General features: G+C 40.2%; 1 protein-coding gene and 1 pseudogene across 1 annotated transcript; both read left to right on the top strand.

Moving 5' to 3' along the window:
• Window positions 1–1,293: 1,293 nt before the first annotated feature.
• LOC105053287 (uncharacterized) lies at window positions 1,294–1,845 on the top strand (annotated as a pseudogene).
• Window positions 1,846–16,599: 14,754 nt separating this feature from the next.
• LOC105052884 (protein MIZU-KUSSEI 1) lies at window positions 16,600–17,543 on the top strand. Its single transcript, XM_010933862.3, is given in 3 exon segments — window positions 16,600–16,929; window positions 16,932–17,387; window positions 17,390–17,543. Coding segments are annotated over 3 exon segments (672 nt in total). The 5' UTR covers window positions 16,600–16,760; the 3' UTR covers window positions 17,437–17,543.

Raw genomic sequence — 17,543 nt, 5'->3', positions numbered from 1 at the left:
TTTTGTTATCAGGTCGATTATCGGTAATTTTCTCCATATATGTGATCTTTATATTGATCAGGGTTATGAAGAGATGATTGTCTGCATATGATATCGAGTGAAATATCTTGTTAGAGAAATTCATAAAACAAAGAAGAACATTAATTTCTGTGTTTGGATCAGTCACCGGTAAAGGTAAGAATCCCTGTACATGATCACTATTATATATGCTATTTTACTATTGGTCTTGCATCGTTGGTTTTGCATTATCGGATTTGAGATCGATGAATTTATTATATCTGAGATACTGTTATTTGATTTTGAGCATGAGTATGTTATGTCAATATATATGTATCAGAGATTGATGGCATGATTATATGGATATGACATATCTGAATTGATCATAATGCAAGACAGAATTGATTGATGAAATCAACACATAATGATTAAATGAAAAGAAAGAGATATATGGTATGGACTAGCCTTGTCATGTGGAACAGCAGGCCAGGAGCTTATGCCTGGGACAGCCCGCCAGGAGCTTATGCCTGGGACAGCCCCCACTGGCTTACAGGTGGATCAGCCGGCCAGGAGCTCATGCCTGGGACAGCCCGCCAGGAGCTTATGCCTGGGACAGCCTCTCACGGGCTTTGGTACGTGGGACAGCCGGCCAGGAGCTCATCCTGGGACAGTCTTGAAAGACTTTTTAAATGGATTCGATCCGGATGATGACTGAGGTATAGACTTGGATAGTCCAGAGCCAGAAAGAAAATGTTAAAATCATATGATTATGAAAGGAGAAATGAAAGATAAGATATGAAACAATTGTTGAACAAAAGTGTTTCACCGGTTAATATATGATGATGCATCTATTTTGACAAGACAGAAAATTTATGAATGTTTGCATTATTCTGGACATTGAACATGAGATTTTATATTTTATTGCTTATCCTTATTTTCAGACTATATTACTATATCAGTGTGATATGGGAATTCTTACTGGGCTGTAAAGCTCACACCCCTTCATCTTTCTTTTTCTTCTCAGAGTTGCAGGATGACTTAGATTGGCTATGGCTTGGATTTACGGGTGAGCAGAAGGATAAATAGTGTCATAGTATCTGATCAGAGAATTGAAGGAATGTTAATTGTTATTATGCAAGTTTTATGAATTACTGTTGAAATTAAATATTATGGTTGATAAGATTGTAATGATTTATTTTGGCCTTGCATATTCTTTAGGGCTTGCTCTAAGGAGTGTGCGGCCATCACGTATCCGACCCGGATGTTGAGTTCGGGATGTGACACATACTAGCTAGCTTTTCCTTTGGATCATATGTACATGGGGTCTTGCTTCTCCTGCACTGCCACCACCAATTGGGTTCAGCCTCCCACGGCCAGAGTTGTTTGCATGGATGGCTCTCTGAGAGAGTACTCTACTGCTGTTAAGGTGTATGAGGTCCTTGGATCCCTCCACCCCTCCTGTTTTCTCTGCAGCTCTGATGAGCTCTACATCGATGCCGATATCCCGGCGTTGGGTTCGAACCAGTCGCTTAAGCTCGGTCAGTTGTATTTCATGCTTCCGGTTGCGAAGCTCGAGCACAGGCTGATGGGTTCGGAAATGGCGGCGCTCGCAGTCAAGGCTAGTTTGGCGTTGGCGGCGGCGGAGGAGAAGAGAGGCCATGGGCGGCGGATGATTGATCAAGTTATGCCGGTTGAGGTGGTCGGTGGAGCGTCTGAAGGAGAAGAGAAGATTTTTAGGTGGGAGAAATTTGATGAATTCATTCATGGGAATTCTAAATCAAAAAAAAGAAGACAGGGATGAGTGCTTTTTTACGGTTAAATTGGTGGGTCGTTGGTTTACTTGAATGAGGCTTAGCACCATGCATAGATGAGCTTGGTGAATGAATTAGACTTGTTAAAATAGGTTTTCCTTTTTTTTTTTTTAATCGTAAAATATAGGAATTTTTTTTTTTTTTTTTTTTTTTTTTGGGTATGGCATTTGTTTCTGAATGGGGTAAATTAAGTTCCCAGATATATGACAGTATATTTGATTTTGAAGGTTAAGTTGCAGTCAAAGCATCTGTTTCAATTGGCACATATGTGGTTGGCTTTGACAGGCCCACTCGTTGTTTGGACTTTTCTTTTGTGCAGCCAGGTTTCTGTTAGCCAACACACACTTCCCCCCATATAGTTTATATATTATATACCAAACTCTTGGTATGATGAGATCATAAGATTTATAAAAAAAAGTGATTAAAATTTTTGAATGTGGAGAAGTTATAGCTACCTCTCACCAAATCTTAACAATGATGCATAGTGATCTTAATCTCCATGATATCTTCCCATAAAATAGATGTGATGGAGGTTATGCTGTGTAAGTCAGAACACGATTCTATTAAAAATATCTCCGGCAAACATAAAACCACAGTAACGTATGTTTTTTTTGAAGGGAAGGGAAGCAAGGCTGCAAAGTAACGCACATTAATTGAGAAATGAATTTATTTTGATCTTGCATATTTTTTAGGACTTGCTCTAAGAAGTGTGCGGCCATCACGTATCCGATCCGGATATTGGGTTCGGAACGTGACAGTGTTTCTACGCAGCAGAAATATGAGACTTTGCTGCGCTTTAAATTTCTCGTACTTTGATGGTACGAAACCATATGACGCCGTCCGATGGAATTAATGGATTTTTACCCATTTCTTTCTCAGTCCTCCCTTGACTTCTTGCTCCGTCTCATCTTGTTTATTTAGCTCCATTCAACGATCCCACGAGAAACATCTACCGCAGGATACCCTGTCAGCGCGATTCCTTGTTGGATAATTATCCCCAGAAATCTCCCATTCCGAGCGATTCATCTATTCGCGATATTCTCGTCTTGCAACCAGCCTTCCAAAGTATACACGTTCCAAAGTACGCACGTACGTGTGAAGTTATGTAGACCATTCAAGCATTTGACTACTCTTATTCCTTACTGACATGTGGAATTTTCAAATGCTCTTTTGCCTGAAATGACGGTCTTGCATGCAAGTTACACGTGTGGTTCAGCTGGGCCCACGTTTCTCTACGGAGTCCCCAAGAATCTGGATGCGGTCACCTGCCATCCAAGACACTGTATTCATTTTTTGGGCTGATTGGAAGAGAAGTTAAACCTTTTTGCAAAAATTGTACGAGTTTAAATGTAATATTCAGAATCTTATGCAAAAAAAATTAATAAAAAAATATTATTTAAATTTTTGGATCATCTAAAATTTTTTTGATGAATAATCAATTTAGCACAATCGCAGCTCTAATGAATCCATACTATCTCCTAATCCATATAAGTTATGAGCTGCATCAAATTTGATATCATTTTCAATAATTTAAGATTTTATTCAAAAAAATTAGACAAAAAATATTATTTAAGTTCTTTGATTCTGTATAAGTATTTAATTTTTTTCTCTATCGAATAATTAACTGATGTGATACTAAATACACATCCATACAGATCTTCACATTAAATGGATCAACTTTTCTTATTTTATTAAATTCTTTCTTTCTATTGTACAACTTCTCGTTAAAGGTCCTTTACGTAAAGGGATGCCAAGAGTTCGATCATTCTCAGCAGATTTTGTTTAATGAAATATAGTTGGGACTAATATGAACATTGTTACGACTGCTATTCATCACAGTTAATTCATGTTCAACCCCTGCCCTGCCTCCCCAAAGTATGTTCAAACAATATCATTTCGACCTTTTAGAAATAAGCTATACACTACGGACAAATAGGGGAGACTGTAGTTTTATCTTATTTAATTTGGTGGAATAGGTTTTTATTTTAGAAGAGAAAAGTTATCTCCAATTACCTTCTTCACCTTTATCCACCCTCTAAGCAAAGAAAAACGCCGAAGGCGAACTTCATCAATACGATAGAACAAACAAACACACAAAAAAAAAAAAGTATCACCAAATCCAATTACAAGTTCTAATATCTACTTAGCAGGCTTGTAATTTCACAATAATTAAGAGTCCAATCAATACACTCTGTCATATCGTTATTAATTGTTAGACATTTGTCCACATATACAATCAGTAGTGTTTTGACACGTTTCTGTGTATGTATGTGTTGCATATGTTTGTTAAGCTGTTTATTACTTAGAATTCATTTTTTGCATGCAGCACTTAGGCTATCAGAGTTTCATTTAAGACCCTGAGAAGTTAACTACTCTCAAATGTTGCAGCCTTCAAGCCCTAAGTCTGAAGGGTGATTCAGTATCATAAGAATTACATAGTTGAGAAACACGGGCTTGTTCAGAGAAACTTGCACCTTTTTAAACTTTTATCCCATCGTCCTCAATAACAGTTCTCTTTTGGATAAAATGATTAGAAGAAAATAATATATGCATGATGGATGAAAATATTTTCTAAATTCACTTCTTCCTGCTTTTAGGCCACATTGCAAGTCGTTTGAAATTTGCCTCGTTGTGCATTTAACATCTTATATATTGTTGACGGTTTGAGATAATAATAGATGAGACTTTCTTTGTTATATGCCATACAGACGCTGAGTGGGTGAGACCATCTGTTCTTGAGATTTCTTTATAGGCCTGCCACATATCTGAGTCCAAGATTGAACCTAAGGTTCTTGCATCACTATCAGTATACGACACTTCAGCAACTCGGCGAGTTGACATCCTCAAATTTATGTGCCAAATACAAATTCATGGGTTTAATATGTTACTACTTCAAACGTAACATCCAATCCGAACATACGTATCCTGCCACTGCTGATCATGACTCTTAAGGACTTGAAATGGCAAAAAACTTGATGCTTTATATTAAAGCTTTAGCCTTCTTCTTTGGTGATCTGGAATGCCAGGAAAGAGCTGTGCCTCCAGTTCGTCGGCGAAAGAACCCAGCCAGAGTAAAGATCCTTTAGAGAAGAGATGGTATTACCATGAATGCTTACTCTCATCTCAAAAAAATAAAAGAAAGGAAAAAAAAAAAAAAAAGAAAAAAAGAAAGGAACATTACTATGAATGCTTACTTATTTACAATCGGAGCATAACTCACGCAAAACCATTCCCAAAACTTGATTAGTTGCATCAACTTAAATGGACAAACGGTGGCCTTCGTATTTTATTCTTGATGCAGATGCTCATGGTTTTCAGGATAGAAGCTACATTCTGCAGAATTCCTAAGTAGGATAAATTGTGATGAACTCATCTTACCATATTTATGTAGCCTAAACTGAATGAATTTGTTGAGGATTTATAATGGCATGGGATGGAAAGCCAGCGCCCAGAGCACCCTGTTTGAAGGGAGGTAATGGGAACAACGGTGAAGTCGATCACATCCGACATATTGAAGGGATTGTTAGTGTGTTTGTTAGGAGTCCAAAACTGCTGACACTATTTGTTAGAGACTGTTGGACAGAATAGATAAACAGATGAAGGTTATAAAGTCGGACAAGGTTTTAGAGTCTAATCTATTGGAGACTGTGAGTGTGTTTGTTAGTGTGTTGCGGTGCTGCGTCGATACTCCCCTGCAAGCTAATGGAGGGGGGGGGGGGGCGGGGGGGGGGCAATCACATTAAGCTTGGAGCAAAATTGCTAGAATCTTGGCCGAGGAAGAGAGATTTGGTGCATGTCTACGAGCCTTTGTACATATGAAGGACATCCGAAGCTGCTTGCAAGCTATCTGTTCTCGGACAAAATGAAAGTCAATTTCGATATGTTTTGTGCGAACATAGAAGATGGAGTTAGCAGCTAGATATGTAGTCCGATATTATCACACCATAAAGTCGGAACATTAGCAAGAGGTAGATGCAGCTTGCGAAGAAGAGACTGGAGCCAAATAACTTCAACTATTGCGTTGGCGATGGCTTTATATTCTGCTTCAGTGCTCGATTGGGCAATCGTAGCCTGTTTCTTTGCACTCCAAGAGATCAGATTCTTGCCAAGGTATATGGTATAACCGCTAGTTGATTTACGATCAGGCCGAGAGCTGGCCCAATCAACATCGCTGAACGCCTGTGGAACCCGAGGTGAGTCACGATAGAACTATAAACTGTAGTGCAAGGTCCACTTCAAGTATCTCAAGATGCATTTTACAACCGACCAGTGAGCCTTGTAAGAATGTGCATGTATTGGCACACCCTATTGACTGTAAATGCAACATCCAGGTACGAGAGGATAACATATTGCAGCACCCCCACTACACTCCTATACAAAGATAAATCTTGCCAGTGCCAGAGATGGAGAGAAAAGCTCTGCATCAAAGGCCATAGGGTTTGAGATCGATTTGGCTTCACTCATATTAGCCTGTTGCAGGACATCAAAAATATAATTCTGTTAGGAGAGGTAACAGCCCGCTGCACTATAGCTAAGTTCCAAGCCCAAGAAATAATGGGCCTATCCAAAGTCTCTGATAGTAAATTCTTACTAGAGAAATTACATAACAGTAGATATACTAGCGGCATCTCCTCCAATTATAATGATATCATCAACATAAATTAGAATATAAATAGAGTCTACATCACTGTGATGGAAGAACAAGAAAGTATCTGTTTGTGAACCAGAAAAATCATGCTGCACCAAAAAAAACCTCAGTCGATAGAACCATGCTCTCGAAGCTTGGCGTAATTCGTAGAGGGACTTCTTCAGTTAGCAGACATGAGCAGGAAGGTGCGGATGCTGGAACCCTAGTGGCTATTCCATATAGATGGTCTCATTTAGCTCACAATGTAAGAATGCATTCGAGTCGTCTATTTGACATAGAGACCATCCGAAGGAGATGGCAAAAGCAAAGAGCAATCAGATTGTTGTGGTTTTGACAATAGGACTAAAAATTTTGATAAAATCGACATCCTATTATTGTTGGAAGTCTTTAGCAGCTAATCGGACTTTATAGTGCTCTATCGAGCCATCTAGTACCTGCTTCAGTTTGAAGATCTATTTACAGTCTATAATATTCATGTCTAGATGTTGGGGAACTAAGTCCCAAATACCATTTTGGAGAAGGACATCAAACTCGGCACACATAGTAGCGCACTAGTGAGGGTCTTTTGCTGCTTGCAAAAAACAAGTGGGTTCCATGGGTAGTTGAATAGTAATAGAGAGAACATGGGAAAGAGTATACCATTTATCAGCTGTTGGAGCAACATTTGAGATCACTCATACCTTCCGAATCCCATCCCTGGATTGAGCGATCATGAGATCGCGTGGCTATGCGTCTGGTGGTGCAGCACTGGGCTGGTTCTCAAGTGTTGTGGAAGTGGGCCGATCTACCATCTCGATAGTAGAGGACAACAGCTATTGTCCCGCACTACAGCTAGATTTGGGGATGGTGTAGTTGACACATTGGATAGTGGGTCATCAAAGCCGTCTGATGCAGTGAGCATGTGATGGTCTAGGGTAGGTGGTGGCGATGGAGCATCTGAGCCAGGGGGCTCTATCGAGGAGGAACCTGCAGGCTGTACTAAGTCATAGAATGCATTATGCCTTGAGCACTATCATTAGTGTCTTCTTGAAAGGAAAAATAATGCCCATCAAAGACAACATCACGTGTTATGTAGATGCAGCTTGTTGGAAGATGCATGCAACAATAGGCACAATGACAGCCACTATATCCTTGGAAGATGCACAAGAGAGAGTGGGGCTCAAGTTTATTTATGGAGTAGGAATGGAGATATAGATAGCATACATAGCCAAAGACGTGGAGAGAGGCATAGTTGGGTGGAGTATCAAAGAGTTTTAAATAAGGTGAAATGTTGAATAACAAGGGTGTGGAGAAGTGGTTTATTAAGTAGACTACAATGGTGACCACTTCATCTCAATATTTATGTGGAACACTAGCTTTGCTCATTAAGAGAGAGCCATTTCTATCACATGACGGTATTTACATTCGGTGGTACCGTTTTGCTATGGTGTATGTGGGCACGAAAATGGTGAGAAATACCAATGGAATCTAGTATAAGAAAGACTTCGGTACTCTCTTCCTAATCAAAATGGAGTTGTTTCACCTTTCGATCGAACAAACATTCAATATATTTTTGAAAGCGAATGAAGGTATCAAGAATATTAGATTTTTGCTTTAAAGAGAAAATTAATGTAAACTTGTTATAGCCATCAATGAAAGTTATACAATACCAATAGCCATTGCTCGAGATGACCAGAGATGGCCCCAAACATCTAAAAAAATTAAATCAAGTGGAGCACTGAAAATTGAGGGAGAGGAAGGGAATGGCTGCCTATAGCTTTTAGACTCATGGCAAGTAGTACATAGATGACTAGGAGTTTTATTTGGGACTGAAAGATGGTACCTAGTTAGGATAAGCAAAATAGTCCTCGATGCCAGGCGACCAAGGCGATCATGCCAAAGTGACAAGGATACTCATTCTCCAACTAGTACACAAGGAGGTTCTTCTTATTAGAAGTAAAAAAATGATAGGTCTACTTTTAAGCTGCCCGCAGAGCAGTACTAGCTGGCTTAGTCCTTCACGAAAAAGGTGAAAGGGTGAAACTCAATGAAAATATTGTTGTCTTTGGTGAATTGATGCACTGGAAGGAGGTTACATATAATAGAAGGTACGTAAAGAATATTCTTAAGATGAAAAGAACAAGAGAAAGTTGGGATAATGGTGGGCTACCGTGTCTAATGCACAAACTTGCACCATTTCTGACAGCCACCTGATTAGCACTGGCGTAGGAAGTCGCATCATTCAGTTGATAGTAGTCCGAAGTGATATGATGAGTCGCTCCAGAATTTGGGAACTAGATAGCGATGTCTTCTGAGTTGTTGCCTTGATTAGTTGGTGCATGAGCAGCGTACACTGCTGTCGTATGCTTGTTGACAGCTGGCGGCACCACCGTGGTGATGTTGGCATCAAAGCGATGGGGACACTCAGGAGTACAATGCCCAACCTGACGACAATCTGGCACTTCAAAGGCCACTGCTGCCATCCACTATGGCCACGCCATGACCACTACTGCGGCCTCCATGTCTACCCGAGGAAGGTGCTGCAAAAGCCTAGGGCTGCATAGGTTGCTAAGGGGCAGAGTTGGTGCAATGCATAGCTTCATTGGCAGTGAAGAAAATGGTTGGGTCGGAGCAGCAAACTTCCTTGGGTTTGCATAAGGGTCTCATGAGCCAGCAAGAGGGCATGCAGGTCTTCAAGGCTATAGTTAGTGAGATTTGTGGTAATGAATGGAACAAAAGCATCAAAAAAATAGTCCAAATCGGTGAGAACCTATATGATGAGATTGATATTGTTGAGAGACTCACCGATGATAACAAGAAGTCAGAGACTACTTTGATCTACTGAATTACTAGTGATCAAAGAGGAGCCTTTGCGGATCTCATAGAGTTGGTGGTGTAGCTATAAGATCTCGCACGCGAATGCGAAGTAAAGGTGCATTCGCGGGCAATCCAGATGGCACAGAAAGAGGTGAGGCCCACCACCAGGATGAGCATAGACTTGCTCATGAAGGAGAGGAGCCAGTCAAGGGCCTATTGGTCCTTCTTCACCGACACAACATAGGCCGAGTTGGGAGTTGCAAGAGTAACAGGAGGTGCTTTAGAGCCGTCAGTCTGGATGGCTTGCGTAGCAACTGAGATTGTTACTAGAGGACAAGGCTCTGTCCCATCATCCACGCCAAGCAGATTGTGACTCTGGACCAGCGGAAGGCATTGAGTTTTCCACAAGAGATGGTTGTCTCTTGTGAGTTTTAATAGTGGGAAGTTGAGGATAGTGGTAGCGGGTGTAGTGGCAGCAGGAGTTTGACAGAAAATGAGAGCCATGGTGAAGAGGAAGATCGGGGTGCTATGTACTGTTAGTGTGTTTGTCAGGAGTCCAAAACTGCTGACACTGTTTGTGAGGGGCTAGTGGACAGAATAGATAAACAGATGAAGGCTATAAAACTCAAACAAACTTTTAGAGTCCAATCTGTTAGGGACTGTGAGTATGTTCGTTAGTGTGTTGCGGTGCTGCGTCAATAGGATTGAGAGGTGATGGATTTACTTTTGCCTACACTAAATGAAATTACAGAGGATCCAGTTAGCATATTTTACAGAGATATTACTATTAAACTTTTTGCAGGGCCTAGCATTGCTATTTCTTGTTCAAGCCATGTTTCCGAGAAGTAATAGGCTCACGTATGTGCAAAACAATTCTATGAATATTATAATAACCTAGGATCTCATGCAAAATGATTAGGTGGAAGATATTATTTAAATTTTTTAATCCTATATAAGCATCCAGGATTTATCGAGTACATAATTGATGTGGAACTAAAACATCCATATAGATCTTCATGGATGTGCCAGTAGTTTCATCTTTAACCATGGGTTGTATACAAACTAAACATGCTAGCATACTTCATCAATGCCTGAACATTTGATGATCAATGGATGAACATCTCTGTTTATATCTAGCTAGCAATTGGTAAAAAGTTGCATTAGCTAACACCCAATGACCTAAAAGGAAGTTCAAACCGAGAAGCAAAAAGCTCACTTGATTGCTTGATGTATGGGCTAGTTGTTAAGGTATGGACATCATGTTCCACACATAGAGGGATTATGAGAACCACGTGTTCATCAGAGGGTTGAGGACATTGCTCATAGGCCTTTATTTGTCCAAACTCTTGTATTCCAGCATGGCGTTCTCACGCCTACTTTCCCAGCTAAACAGGTGCAAATAGACACGACAAAGCACTGCAAAATGTTTTGCCTAGCTTGTCCATACCTTGTGACCCTGCCACAGTCTTTATCTTATATCAAAGCACAAAAAAGCCTAAGAAAGATTGAAATGATACTTCTGTTCTGAAGGCCACGACATCGATGCAAAAGGAAATGAATAATTGGCTTTTGGTTAGCCTTTTCAGTTCTTCCAGTGAATGAAAAGAAACTGGCAGCGCCCAGAGATGAACCATATCTTGCTTTTTTCAAACTTTTGGAAACCATAGTGGTAAACAACACCACACACATACATATGCATGTATGCGTATGTGTATATATATAATGACTGCCCTTTTCAGACCATCATTGCTCTCATGGCTAGATGGAGCACATTATTCTCATGGCTGCTTTTTCAGACCACCAGGGTCCATAGGCTAAAACTGACATGATACAGCTTCCAATAGGTTCTGCCTTGTCTATTACCTGCTTCATAGTCATGTCATATACTGCTCAGATCCAAGAACATAACATCCACACTTATTACAGTGCCACAGCACCAAGAGGTGTTTCTCCATATTAAGTGAAGACGCCATCAGAACCTTAAAGCTCCATAAGAAAGATATAAAATGGAAAGCCAAGAACAGTAATCAAGGATCAGAGTAACTGTAACTCAACAGCTCTATAAAGAAAATGCTTTTGAGACATCAAAGAAGATGAGTAATTAGCAAGCTAACTTCATACCATCAGCATCATAAAAGCAGAAGGGTTGTGCGCTGTGGTCCACCATGCCTGCTCCAAATTAGCAAAGTTGCTGCATAATAGCAAGTACTATCCTAGCCTAATCAAGTCAAAGGTAGCATAAAAGAAGTCCACTAAAGAGGTGTGATTAAGTGGGAACTATACATTTTAACAAAGGATAATGCAGGAAAATGGATCAGAACCGAAGAATGGAGCAACTATTTCTGGAAGGTGCTGCTTGCTTTAGATCTCACACAAATCATTAGAGAATCAAAGCATAATTGAGCATTAGTTAATTCTGTTTAATAAAATTTGATTCCTAATGCCACCACACAAATGCTTCCTCTTCTAAGCAAAGGTGCTCTACAACTAGATTTCTCATGGATGGTGATAAAAATGACAAAAGAACTCAGTGCCTTCACCCACCATCATGACAACACACTCAATTCCCTTGTGAGCCTCTTCATTCTCCTCTCCTCACCCGATCCTTTCCCATTGGGACATGACATGATTGCATCCAACAAACTTGTATGAGGAAAACATTTCTTATAACAGAGGGCATTTAAAAGATGAGAGCCTGCTTTTATAAAAGTGAATGGAGATTGAGATCCCTCTAGTTTGTTTCTTTCTGAAGTAGTGGGTGAAGAAAGAGCCTTTCCTCTGATGGAAAGCGCATTTTTTGGCCTTGGGCCCTTTCATGAAAGAGAGATCTGAGTGGTGGCATAAATTATTTATATGAAAGAATAACAATATTCCTATTGTGCTAAGCTAGTCACATATAACTCTTTATGCATGCCCTCTTCTAGCACAACAGAACTATTACCAATATCTTACTGCAAGGCAATCGAGTCCCTAGACTAAGGCCCGAAAATTCTTTGTTAGCCACCACACATTTGCCAGTTGCCTTTGAAATTCCCCAAAGAGGTGCGGCGATAAATAAGTTCCCAAGATAATTGACAATTTCCTAACACCACTAATTTGTATGAGCCTTTAACTAGCATCAGTCTTAATGAATTGATTCCTTGAAAGAAGAAAGACCATGAAAGGCCAGGAATAGATAAGTTCTACACATGGCCGATTCATAGATCATTCTCGAAGCATCTAAGGGTTGAACAAATGTATGTTATCGTCGACATTGATGATCGTTAGATGACAAATTAAACTTGATGAAGTTGATGGAATACCAGACACCAGTCACTCAATCACTAAAGGAATAATTTCACAGTCATGGGGGCATGATACATCCCTTTCCACGTGAACTGATGGCTATAGGTTCCCATCTGGATGATGTTAACCGAGCAACATTCACAGCATCCATCAGTATCTGATCTCAGTGATTACGTTCATTCGATTATGATTCGACGGCAATTAATCATGTGGACCAAAGACAAATATATCTGAAAATCTCATGAGCTTAAAACTAGACCCATTTGCAGGACCACTCATGCAATGATTTTGGTAATGGCCCACTGAGTGTTCACCATCTGAGAGCAACGCTGTTTGCTTTGCATTGCCAAGTCCATAATTCTTTGGCTTCTTTCTTCCAGAATATCATGAACATTTTTTTTTTTTTCCATTTCGAAAAGTAGAAGACAATTTGTTTCCTTTTTTCCGAGTAAAATAAGACAATGTCTCAAGGGGCAAAAAACTTAATGGAAAATGTCGAGTCCAATCCTATGATCGGCACCACATATTTGCCTTGATCTCTTATCTGCTACATAAACCTTTTTCTATCTATCTATACTTGTCCTGCCAAGTTTGGCTACAACCTAGCTGCTGTGGCATGGGAAATTCTTGCATCATTTAGTTTCCTTGAATTGTTGGTTCTTAAATTGCATTGCCTTCAACTCCATGCTCTCTTGATGGTGGAGTTAAACTTCTTCCATTAATAAAGGTGGTTGGAGTCCATGTTAGACCCCAACTCTCCATACATACAAGTTTATTTGCAAAGAGAGGAATGGAATTATGGGAATCCAAGGAAGTGGGCGGTAAAAAGATCCACCATGAGTATCTAGAAACTTATGCGCCTAGAATGGAATTGAGACACTTCATGAGGAACAGGGGTGTGGAAATGGACCCCAAGATAGCTATGTTGCATGTGTGACCTAAGGCCCATGTCACGAGCGAGAGAGAGAGGACCACAAGCCTTTTTCTTCATCAACTTGTTTCGTTGCGCCATAGAGGGTTGCAGTCTTTTGACCCAAAGCTCGTCGGAACATGCAGCGGTCACGCCTGAATTGGTCCCCTCCATCATTGTTCATGCATGCATGCCTCTTTCTTTTTTTATTTAGGAGGTCAAGAAATGATGTTGGATCGAAAGCTGGAGTCCCACACGTAGACGAGCACTGTTCATGTAAGGTCACACCATCTTAGGCTTCGTTTGTTTGCACATAAGCTTGTAAAGAATATTTGAATTAAAAATGGAGAATATTTTTAAGCATGGATTCTCTGTGGTGTACTACGCATGGTACAGCAAAATAAAATATTTGTGCAGCTATAAATAGATAACTATCAAATAAAGCAGTCTAGGAGTGCATATTGTATCATCACGGCATGCTTTATTTGATAGCCTTCTATCTTCTGATGGCTGTTAATCAGGATTCACAATATTCTGTAATGCGTAGAAGATCATGGCTGAATATTTTTTGCCACACAAATGAGTACCTGAGAAAAATAGTTTTCAGTTGTTTTGAAATTACAAAAATGACCATTCACCTCAAAAGCATTGTTTAGATGAATGAAACTAAATCAATGAACCTAATATGCTTATTTTAGGTTATATGCAAATGAAATGGTGCCTTGGTGGTTAATAGTTGGTTCTAGCTCTATTACATAATAATTTTTGTGAGGCGATTTTTAAACTAGCTTGCAACAATTCTGTTTTCACTAATCAATGATAGGTTAAATATTATTGGTGCTTTTTAAGTTAAGAAGAAAATTATTTGTGTTAATCATCCATTTACCTAGCTACCTACCACTCCTCATCTTATAGTGTGATAGTATGAATCAATTGCAAACCATTTAGGCCTCGAAATATTTGGTAGGTACCCTTGTTTTTGTATTTAGATCAATTACGGCAAGCTAGTTGAAGGTACGAAGACTATCCACCGACATGTGATAGTGAGGCAGCTGAGATCCACTACCAATAATCATTTCCATGCATTACAAATCATTAAGCCACAATAATAACTTGGGGTGCCAAATAGCGAATAACGAGACTTTGCATGAAATTTTTTGTAAACCCGAGACCATGCATGATTAAAGTTTGTTACATGCAACCACTAAACATTAATTGTTGTTCAAAGGTAAAGTGACAAAAAAATAGATAGGACCAAAAAATAGTTATTCACATATAATCAACAACTTGCAAGGGCTCTAGATAGAATGTAACTAGAGATAAATTTTTATAAATTTCTACTAATGAATATTTAACTAAAAATAATTCAAAAAATTTAAATTTGAATAAATGTTATAGGAATTTTCATCTTGACATCTAAAATAAAATAAATTAAAAATAAAAATGAAATGTGAGATTAAAAATATAGGGCAACTGAGATGCACTACCAATAAAATAAATAAAATTAAAGTAATAGGAAATAAAAATTTGTTTCTAGACCACTTAACCACATTTTATTAGGGCTAAGAAATGTGAGATGACCTTTTCCATTTTGTTTCTCACAGCCTATGACCTGTTGCATTCCATCGTTTGCCCACATGCTCGTGGGAACAGAGTTGCCTATAAAGAAGCCTACACAATGCTGCGGTGTTTTACTTCTACCACCTCCCTTTCCAATAAATTCTTCTTCATCTCATCAACAGCTGGACCTTTCTTCACCCTTCCCCACCCTTCTTTTCCCAAGTTTCAGCACCACCAATCCCCCCCTCGGCAGCCACCAATAGCGGGGGTGTTGTCTAACCAGTTTAGTCTTGGAGTGTTTTCCCTTGAAAATGAGCTAAGATTGCTAACATATAAATTATAACGGCTATTATTACTTATTTGATAAGAAATAGTATTAGTTAAAATAAAAATATATCTAATGAAATATCGAATAATATTTTTTTGAACTAGAAGTGGTTAAAATCTAGTGAAAATCGGAGAAGAAATCAAACCAATATTTTGTGTCTGCACGAGAGAATCTTTCTCTAAAAGGTGAAAGATTCCACTTAAGCTAAGCTTTTTTTTTTTTGCCCCTCTTTTTTAAGAAAACAAGGAAAGCTCACCCATACTATAATACATGGAGATGCACTAACCAAGATTCGAAAAAAGAACTTATACTTACTGGATAGAGGAGTATGGTTATTAATTAGGAGTAGCCTTGGTCCGTTACAAGTCAAGCTTTTTATAATGTAAAATCTTGGATCATATAAATCTTGATGAGTAATGCTACAGGCTCTTATTATGTGGACTTGCAGCGTAATTTATTAGATCTGTTACCAAATACAAGGAGTTGATGAATGACGGAGATGCTAAATTCGTAGTGGTGGGATAGATCAATTTTTCATATACCCTGAAGCATTTGCCTATCCTAACTAATGAACTCAAAAAAATAATTTAAATAGAATTTGAATAAATATTTGTTAACTTTGATACCATATGACTTGCAACATGCTCTCCAAAGCTTGAGTTGTTTGTTGTTAGTAAAAGGATGTATCAATTTTTAAGTTTTCAACACATATCCAAGATTTGAATCTTAGATCTCCTCCAAGAACAAGCATAGCGGGGATGTGCGCACGACAAGACTTGATATTTTATGCATTGTTCAATAATTCTCAAATGATTCCGGGAGCTCTTTTAAATCACGACAACTTGTTTTGTACCACATTTTAGATCACCATAGAAAATTGTCAAAAATAACAACACTACTTTTAATATCCATCTCTTGATAAATTTTCTCTAAATCATTAATTATTCTGGCTCATGAAATAATTAATATCTACTTCCCTATATATATATATATATATATATATATATATATATATGTTCAGAGATCTTTTCCAAGAAAACACGGCATTATGAACGGCATTAATTTGTTCGAGTCCGTGCCCTCTCCACCGCCACGCACGCGCCTCCCTCCCCCACCCCTCGTGGGCAGAATTATTGTCCCCCCGTTTCCTCCATGATTTCCCGGCCCACACTTCGCCCCACCCCCTCCACTCCTTTTCTTTCTCTTCCAACCCCCTACTTATTCTTATTCTTTCTTTCCTTCCTTCCTCCTATTTAAACCCCTCCCCACCTCCCCACCTCACCACCTCCCCCTCCTATAACTCCTCTTCTCTAAGCCTCAAAGGTGATAACATAATTAAAAACCCATCCATCCCTCCTATTGACTCCCTCCCTCTCTCCCTCTTCTTTTTCTCTGTTGCTCAAAATAAGCAATCCATCAAACAAGATGAGAATGATAGACTTGGGCAGCCACGGCGGCCCCCTCGGCATCATCGACACGTCGACCGCCGTCGACTGCACCAAGGACGTCCGCTTCCGCCGCTCCTTCCGCTCCCTCGTCGAGTGCATGGTCCCATGCTGCGGCTTCCAGCCCGCCGCCGACGACTCCTCCGACACCCCTCCTCCACCACCACCGTCACCGGTACCTTCTTCGGCTACCGCCGCGGCCGCGTCAGCTTCTGCCTCCACGATGACTCCTCCTCCTCCTCCCGCGCCGCCGCCCCACTCCTCCTCCTCGAATTCGCCGTCCCCACCGCCTACCTCGCCCGGGAGATGCAGCACGGCCTGCTCCGCATCGCGCTCGAGTGCGACCGGGCTCGCGCCCGCTCCGCCTCGCTCTTCGGCGTGTCGGCGTGGTCGATGTACTGCAACGGCCGGAAGATGGGCTTCGCCGTCCGGCGGCAGATGAGCGAGGGGGATGCGGCGGTATTTAAGCTCATGCAGTCGATATCGGTCGGCGCCGGAGTTCTCCCCGGCGAGTCCAAGTCCGGCGACGGGGACCTCATGTTCCTCAGGGCGAGTTTTAAGCGAGTCGTTGGCTCGATGGACTCGGAGTCGTTTCATATGATAAACCCCGGGGAAGCACCGGGCAGCAGTTAAGTATTTTTCTCTTAAGAACGTAGGTCTGTAAGCATACTTTGTGCACGCTATATTGGCCAGATGGTTGGGTGGATTTGCGGAGTTAATCTTGTACTATATTGGTATCTGAAATTTTCAACTTTTCCTTTTT

This window comes from Elaeis guineensis, chromosome 10 (assembly GCF_000442705.2).
Source record: "Elaeis guineensis isolate ETL-2024a chromosome 10, EG11, whole genome shotgun sequence".
In the NCBI taxonomy this organism is placed as follows: domain Eukaryota; kingdom Viridiplantae; phylum Streptophyta; class Magnoliopsida; order Arecales; family Arecaceae; genus Elaeis; species Elaeis guineensis.
This window is presented reverse-complemented; position numbering and strand designations above follow the sequence as displayed.